At 42.8% G+C, this 8,983-nt stretch overlaps 1 protein-coding gene across 1 annotated transcript in view; it reads left to right on the top strand.

Annotated features, from left to right (window-relative positions):
* The window catches only part of LOC104949485 (adenylate cyclase type 8-like), a 17,931-nt gene extending 9,355 nt beyond the window's left edge, over positions 1-8,576 (top strand). Inside the window, exon 3 of the mRNA XM_010775845.1 lies at positions 8,496-8,576. Coding sequence (XP_010774147.1) covers positions 8,496-8,576 — 81 coding nt within the window. The remainder of the gene's footprint in view (positions 1-8,495) is intronic.
* The last annotated feature ends 407 nt before the right edge of the window (positions 8,577-8,983 follow it).

Here is an 8,983-nt window from a genome sequence, read left to right as displayed (position 1 = left end):
TGCCTTGGCAGTCTCAGACACTTCTCCGCCTCATTCTGTTTTCATTTACTCGTTCGTTATCTGACCAGCTTCAATCTTGTAGGCTACTCACTTCGTTTCTTGTAGCCCTCTAAAGGGTTTTGGAGGTTGATCCCTCGGTGAACGTGAGTTGTTTGGCTTTCTTGTCCGCAGCAGCAGAAAGCATTTTCGAATGTTTGAATGAATCAAAGTGGGTCGTCACCGTCGATTTTCTCTTATGCTCCAACACACAGTTGCACGGGGTGCAGAATAGTTTCCCCCCACTTCTTGCCCGGTCTTTAGTAGAAATGTTCGTCGGTAAATGAGATGGATTAGATTTTTTCATCTTGGTGTTTTCTCTATCGTGTGAGCTCCACACGTTCACTCTATACAGTGTTGTTTACATTCTGTGATGCGCGAGCTGATGACGTCAAGACGAGTTAACTTTTTTTTCTTCTCAACTTTGTGGAAAAATGCGGGGATTATGCGGCCTTTTGATAAATATGCGGCCTTTTAAAAATCTGCGCCATTTTGCTGATTATGCGGTAAATTCTGCGATCGCAGAATCACGTTTTTCTGGAGGGTCTAGAATAAACAACAGATTTAAGCCATTGAGTTTTAAAAAAGCGGGATAAATTCAGTACAAAACGCACCTTTTTCTGTGTTTAAATACCACTATTTTGCACAGAAATGCACCAATTTCCACGATCTTTTCCATCTCATATCAGAGACAATTTACACAACACATGGTTCTATTGTAGAGAAACACATACTCGTTGGTTGTCTAAAACCACATTTATGTATCAATTTATTCATTAATACTATTTATATACCAGCATATATTTCCATAAATGCGAGGCTGTGTGAATTGAAATGCATTTACTGCCATTACTCTAAGTCGCTGGGACCTCTCCTCCATCCTCAGCTTGTAGATATCTCGATATCTCAGGAAAGCCTTCAGGGAATTTCTTCACACTTGGCGTCTACTTTGATAAACAGATTTTAATATGGTGGAAAAAACTCAAGGTCACTTTGATTTCCAAAAAGACAATTTTTACCAGATTTTCAGACGGAAATTAAGTAATTTTCACGCCGATGTCTATGAGTAAAAAAGGTACACATAATCAATTTGTCATTTCTGAGCAAACATGCCATATATTCCTGTGGACCAGTTTCTGGATTCATTACTCTTCTTCATTTATACTAATACACTAAAATATCCCTTTGCTTGACGTTTGGTGACATTTCACTTTGCTATTTATACTTCTAACCCTCTTTTTTCCCATTGGAGATTCACCATTTGCAACTGTCTTTTATTGCTACTAAAGTCCAAATGTCTCTCTGCTATTTCAGATGTTATTCCTTTCAAAGGTCCACTAATCAGATTAAAACATGTCTACTTGGCGGAGGCATAAAACCATGAGGCGTGAATTCTAAGTTGTTAAATAGTTGAAGTTGAACACATTGTGTGTTTTCTGATCCTGGTCAACGGTCGATTGATGGTCTTATCTCTTATTTAGAGCTTTATTTCATGTTATTGAGCCCGTGGTGACCCTGAAGAGTCTGAGATTGAAAGACGGCCATGTTGATCCTCCCACATCTAAAGATATAGTGACGTTTTAAAGTGTTGTTGTGGTTTGGATGACGATTGGTCTGTAGCTTGACTTTCCCCCCGTTAGCAGCCTTTAACATGACTCAGATTTAAAATAATCTCTAAAAGAAGGGACACAGAGGCGTAGAGGGAGGAATCAGAATATCCATTTCTGTCTCAATTAAAATACTTAATATTCTGCATTTCGTTCACTGTGAACCATGTGCAGTGTGTGAATGTTGAGTTTCGTGATGATAGCCACTGTTAGCTAGCTAGCTAACTACCTTAAATATTTAGACTTCTCAATTGAGGCAATATAAATAATGCTGGCTTCTTTTCGTCACCAGGTTAGCTGTATGCATGGGCGTCATTTCCACTGGGGACAGGGGGGACATGTCCCCCCCACTTTTCAAAATCCCGTTTGTGTCCCCCCCATTTTTCCAATGTGTTTATTATTATTTTTTACTTAAGCGGTCATCTTCACGGAGGATTGTCTGTGTGTACGTGGCACAAGCACATTTTGTGTGAGAGAGAGAGAGAGAGAGAGAGAGAGACAGAAAGAGAGAGAGACAGAGACAGAGAGAGAGAGACAGAGAGAGAGAGAGAGAGAGAGAGAGAGAGAGAGAGAGAGAGAGAAGAGAGACATAGAGAGAGAGAGAGAGTACGGGGCTTGTTGTTAGCATCTGGTGCTAGCTCGATGCTAACTGAGATTAGAAGCCCCCCCTAGAGGATGTGAGGTCATCACAAATAAAACAGGCTCACATGGAAAGGATAAGTTTGCGCACTCATTACACTTTACATTTTTCTTGGATTAGTTAACATGATAGTCCCTGATATATTTGTAGAAAGGCAGGAAATGGAATTAAATCGAGAACAATGTTTCATTGCGGAGGACCCCTGTTTTGTGTCCCCCACTTCTCAAACCAAAGTTACACCCTCGGATGTATGTTACTTAAAACGTGAACACAGTCCACATGTATAACTTTTTTTTGTATACTGCTGTTTTGAGATTAGCAACCGTTAAGTAGACGGTTTCATATATTCCGTTATCTAAATGCTAGTCGTTGGGTATCCAGCGTTCAACCTTTTGACCGTAGTCAGAGCTCCATCCAGGTACTCATTATGCTTTTTGCCAATCGTTTGGTACGCACTTATGCACTCGAAACAGTAATCGTCGGTACTGAACTCCACAAAATAACCCACAACACATCCTTCACCTGCTCTCTTTTCCCACTCCTTCACCTCTCGTTCACCCTCCTCCTCTCCCTCCTTTATCTCACCGGTGTCATGCAGTTGATCTCATACAATTTTGCTGTTACCAGACTCTGCACTCAGCCGCTCTTAATATTTAATGAAGGATCAGAGCCATCAGCAGCTGCGTTTTGAGCTTTTAATGGCAGAGCCGGTTTTTTTTTTCCCGACATTTCTGCGGTCTGACCTTCAAAAGCATTTCCAAAAACTGCCGCAGACGTAAAAAGCTTTTACCGTTCTCCATTCTTATTCATCTGTCATGAATGAACCGCAGAATCAGGGCAGGAAATAAACACTTTTCGTCCATTTCGAAATCAGTGGGCGTTTTTAAAGCCGTACAATGATGATTTTTATTTCTTTTGAAGAGATGCTTCTGAGGGGGAATTGTTTGACAGCTAAAGTGCAGAAAAGTGTCTTTTAAATACTGCAATAAAATAAAAAGCTTCCTCCAAAAACACTTAAATTAGTTTGTGAGTCTCCCGAGTATACCTTGAATGTTTTGCATTAGTGCTGTCACTTTTTAAATAGTGGCTGCAGCTTTCATTTACATTTTTGTCTCTCAGTCCACATCCTAAATCCAGACTGAAATATCTCAATAGCATGAAGGATTGATATGACATTTTACCAAAGACATTCATTGTTCCCAGAGGATTAGGCTAATAACTTTGAACAAGCATGAGCACAACTATGTTTTTTAGTGTTTAATGTCTCTTCAACTAGTGAATGCATTGCGGTTAACTTTGGTTACGCACATTTATGTCACTGTCAGGAGGAATTATTAACTTCGGTGATCCTGACTTTTCAAATTCAGACACAGTGCAGACACAAAAACATCAGAGACTACGGCCTGGTTCTTAATCCGTACCTCGGGAATATATGAGATGAATTCCTCACTGTCTGTCAGTTTTATGATGGTGTCTGAGAAACTAAAGGAGAAAGAATGAAATGGATTAAGCAGTAAGACCCAGTGCGGCCACTCTCCGTCCCTCAGGTCTGTTCAAGGGCAGACAGAATGAAGAGCTTGATTTAGTTTCCGGCTCATCGCCAACACAAACTTCACTGAGGGGATTTTGGCCTTGGCCACCGTTTGTCACCTTGTTTATTCCTCAGGCCTCGTCCTCGCCGAGATCAAATAAACCATCTGTCTGGAAGAATTACAGACCCTGAGTCCGGGATCTAAAACGATAAAACTGGCGCCTTGTAGTGGCTCATTTCCTGCCGTCTGCTCGGGGCCCTTTTGTGGAGTTTAGTGCCAGAAGAGTGTCCTGACCTGAGAAATGACACCTTGTGAGGTTTTACAGCACAGCTAGTTTATTAAACTGCCTTTGGGGAATAGCGTGGTGCAGGCATGACATATTTTTGTAGGTTGACCTAGAAATCAGCATCACCAGAGCTCCCTTGGTTAATGCTGATGGGACTATTGCATTGGATTTTAGAGTATTGCGGAACAATCTGTGTTGCGAAAAACGTTTATGATTCTCACACGTTTAGTTTGGCAGGATAATCTCCACACATTAACACCACTTTATGATTTCTGAATTAAAAAGATAATGCTCTAACGGTACGTCCACACGGTTCCGTTGCGTTGAAGTTTGCCAGTGGGCGTGTCTGGCGCGCGACCAACAACCAATCACATTAATCTCCCGCCCCGGACACACAAGCACGCGGTTGATTGGCTAGGGCTTGTACTGGCATATGATTTGATTGGCTGGAACTTCCGTCGACGCTTGAAAGTTGAACTTTTCTCAACTTTCAGCGCTAGCAACGGAGGCAAAGCGACGGAACCACAATGCAGTTCGGTAAAGCGTGACGTCACCCCATTCAAAGTGAATGGGAAGCGTCTCCGTTGAAGCACGCGACAGAACCGTGTGTACGTTACGTAAAGGAACTACAGCACGGTCACATGACTTCACGTCACCACCGCTAAGCTAAAGGAGGCTAATGTTGGGCTATAAAGGAACTACAGCACGGTCACATGACTTCACGTCACCACCGCTAAGCTAAAGGAGGCTAATGTTGGGCTATAAAGGAACTACAGCACGGTCACATGACTTCACGTCACCACCGCTAAGCTAAAGGATGCTAATGTTGGGCTTGATGACATTAAGTCGTCTGATTTAGACCCTTGTTAGCAACTGACGTATTTTATGTTGAAGAACAAAACGTTATAATCTCTTCATCTTGTGTTAACCACAGACCTTATTTCAGGTTAACAACCAAAAACACATTCAAACAACCATTGACCTTCAGATCAGGGAACAGGAAGTGCTAAAATGCTGACTCATGTTAGGATTTTAGGCATAGGCGGAGTTTGACATTTGCGCTTAGGGGGGCAATCCTTTTTTTACTGATGTCCCAACTATTGGGGTGCTACGGATACAGTAGCAATAAAGCCAGCGCTCACCGCTTTTCCATGCCCGCCGTACACACACTCATATGGAAGGGGCGGTCTCTCCCCCCAACAGCAGTGCATTACATAACTGTGCACATCTTATACTTATTTGATAACGACTATATCCCTTGGTTACTTGAACACGCTACAATATTATTAATAGGGATGTCCCGATCACCTTTTTTTGCTCCCGATCCGATTCCGATCATTTGATTTTGACAATTTGCCGATACCGATTTTTCCCGATCCGATCTTTATGCAATGCATTAAGAGAAAAAAAAGAAAAAAAGCATTCAAGTTGTCCCTTAAGGTTATTTTTTTATTTAAATTGGATATTCTATCCAACATGGATATAGCTTCTTTCTTTCACAGCAGCATTGGATCAGTTCAGTTGTGCAGCATTGGATCAAAACAAAATAAAGCTTTCAGTACTCGTTAGCTTACTGCTACTATTAGACACTGCGCCCTGCCCACTCTGTTGCCAGATTTGAGAGAAATAAGCAACCAGGTCTGCACCTCGAATTTCCTGAAGAGAGTCACAATAGAGTCACCCAGAGTTTACAAAACCAGTGGTAATTACGATTTGGTTAATAAAGGCTACGCCGCTGGTGCAAAATACTAGTAATTATCAATAATTTTTTTATTCTCTTAATTTACTTTTTGTACATACTCTTATGATATACTGTCGGATTTTTCTTATTTCAAATTTCCGCCTCACCCGTGAACTAAACATTATTATAAGGTATTTCTTTTTCATTAGAACAATTGTCAAAGACGAAAGTTATACCCACAACTCCTCTCCTATAGGTAATCTAGAGAAGTACAACGAGAGTTTCAGAACGTGGTCTACTACGAAAATTGAAGTTATAAATTTTTATTTAGAAGGGACCCTCCGGAACGGGGCCTGGGGGATACGCTAGCAGGTGTGTGGTGGATATCATTTATCGTGAAATGGGGACGAATGTGGAAATAAGGGAGCTCGGAAGTAACATTGCAGTGGTGACACAAAAATGCACGCCCCTCACAAAGGGGTCGATCTTTACAGTGACGATCGGCCAAGGCCATGTAATTACCCTTTGGGATTTACAAACTCGTGGGAGATACTTTGCAGTTCGATGGGGTGTCGGTGGGGTTTTATGTATAGAGACGACGGCGGGTGACTCGGAGCTGATAAACGATAAACCCCCGGGGCGAAATAAAAAAAAGAGGTTTCCCCCCCGGACTGTCTTTTCCAAACTCTTGGTGACTGGATGTGCCTCTTGCTTTGTCGTCTTGCGTTGTTTAAGCTATAGTTTTTTCAGAACGCACGGTGTGCCATAGCCGAGTTATTTGCGACAGGCAAGTGTTGCTCTTTGGCGAGCGTGGGGCACCTCGTGACGACATCAAATGTTTACGGCGCGCGGACATTCACCGCGACATGAAAAAGCCGGTGTTTTATGTTGGTTTTAGTCGGCTTCTTCTGGGGCGCCGTCACCTACGTACCGTCACGGGAAGACAAATCGGAGCGGCCACCTAAATCGTTGTAATCAAGTACGATCAAGAGGTTCTAGGTGACAACTACCAACACCATCTCCTCGATATCTATAACGTGATTAGTAGACATCGGTACAGTCATCCTCATCGACCTCCGAGGACGACCCACGTGACTAGGACTCTCTATGAGCGAACAGCTTTATGAGCCTTGTTGACAACACCGCTTTGTGGTAGTCCGTTACTGCGCCCACTCCGCCCCACTCGTCTCTCCACCCCTCTCCACCCTTCTCCGCCCCGATACCGCATTTCCCGCATGTGTGACTCGGCGAACCGGGGGGTCTCGCAATGCAGGCGGTCTGGATGGGTGGAACCCTGGGGCAATGGCAAACGCCCGAGGCAAAGGGGCCAAGGCAATGCGGAACACACCTGCTTGGCAAGGTATGCTATCTTTGACATCGCCTAGTTGGGCCAGCACAGGCCACATCTGCTTCCGGGAGTCTGGAAGTTGTTTAGCGGGGACCTCCTAGCTCGCCGACAACGGACAATTGGAGACTGGAGCGGAGTTCTGTGTCTGTGTGAGCAACCCCACGAAATTTTTTCGGATTTTCGCGTAAAAAAATCTTATCGGAAAATGATCTAGAAATTTTGGGGTGAAAAAAAACAATGGTACGGCGGATTGCGGTGACAAAATGAGAAAACAATGAAATATATATAAAACAAAACCAACCAAACAAAGTCTGGTATAATGAGACTATCGTGAAACACAAAAAAAATGAGTTTACTTTTCAAATGGATATAAGCAAAACTCGAGAATTACACATAAAACATTTCTATAAATACTGAATTTTCACCCTATGACCATTGCAAACTCTTTGGCCGAGCTCTATGTGAAAACAATATAAGGTGACCTTACGAGAATTGTAGGCTATCGTTACTTAATAGACTTACGAAACTGTTTTGTTAGGTAATTCTAGGTAATTTTATAAAGTAGACACTCTGCACACTAATGACATTTTTCGTGCCGGGTTAAGTAGAACTCCGGCCCGATTTCATTACCCTACCCGGATGGACGGACAGTCCCGGAAGGTAGACACGTGTTGTAGACATAGAGCACGGGAGTAACCAAGTACACACGCAAGGACACACAACCTCTCCCGAGACACTCCTTCACGCACTAAAAGAAGGACATACAACATAAAAGTTTAGATCGCGGTGAGCTCGACCCAAAGAGGGTTTTATGGTGGGGTGGAAATTTGACAAATTAGCATTCCCGGGATTAGGTAGAATACGGGGACGTCGAGTGAAATTTAGTCAGACTACCTTTGTGCAACCGACACAAAGCAATCTGCACACCTTCTCTCCGTGAACTAAAAGGAATCAGACAAGACGGACCGTATCTTTCTATCAAAAAATGAGACTAAGTAACACAAACATCAAGTCCAACTTTCTCTTGTCGAGCATGTGTCTTCTGGGATCTCATGGGACGGAACACAAAGTTTGGAACTTTCGTCGTACGTTACGCAGTGCTCCTCCACTGCCTCCGTAGTAAAACGACTGGCACTACGTAGGCCACAGAGGTCCTTTTGAGTTACTATCACAAAACCTAGAACACGGGTCCTCAAGTGGAAGTCTCGTAAATAGGACGAATAAAAGATGTCGCCGTTATGCTGCTCGTCTGCCATTATGCAAGACAGTCGTCCCAGTAACTTCCCCTGTGTTTTCACGTCGAAAGTAATTCTTACTTACAGGCCTGACAGTCCTCCTATTACCTCCTTCTTCCTCTCCCTACAGCTCCAGCGCAAATTGTTCTTACTGCACGTCGCCATTCAAACCTCCAGTCACGACTTGTTTAACGTAGGTTTGACTGTGTAATCGCCTTTTAGACCTAGGACCTTATAATACGAATTTCGTTTTGTTGTTTTCCCTCATTTGGAAGTCTAAAACGCCGCGCCCGTCCACCCCCGTGATACGAAGATCACCGACTTTATACATGTCCGTAATGATGCAGCTTTTGACAAGGTTATGTTTATTAAAACATCTATTTATAACAATCTCCATTCTGTGACCAATTATTAATCCTCTACAGGGGCTAGCCCTAGCCTCGGCTAGTGCACTAAAGGTTTTCTAGCCTTTAGCGCCTCTTTTATTAAAAATTTTTATTAAAACATAATTACAATGGTTTTGTTTTTACCCTGGTACAAGTTCAGAATTTAGTAGGACCCGGAATCAAAACCAAAGTTTAATGTCCTTGTAGTACATACACAACGAAGAAAACCCGA

The sequence above is a fragment of the Notothenia coriiceps genome, unplaced genomic scaffold (assembly GCF_000735185.1).
Source record: "Notothenia coriiceps isolate Sejong01 unplaced genomic scaffold, NC01 NC01_scaffold00016292, whole genome shotgun sequence".
Classification (NCBI taxonomy): Eukaryota; Metazoa; Chordata; class Actinopteri; order Perciformes; family Nototheniidae; genus Notothenia; species Notothenia coriiceps.
The sequence above is the reverse complement of the archived record's forward strand: the minus strand, read 5'-3'. Positions and strand labels throughout refer to the sequence as shown.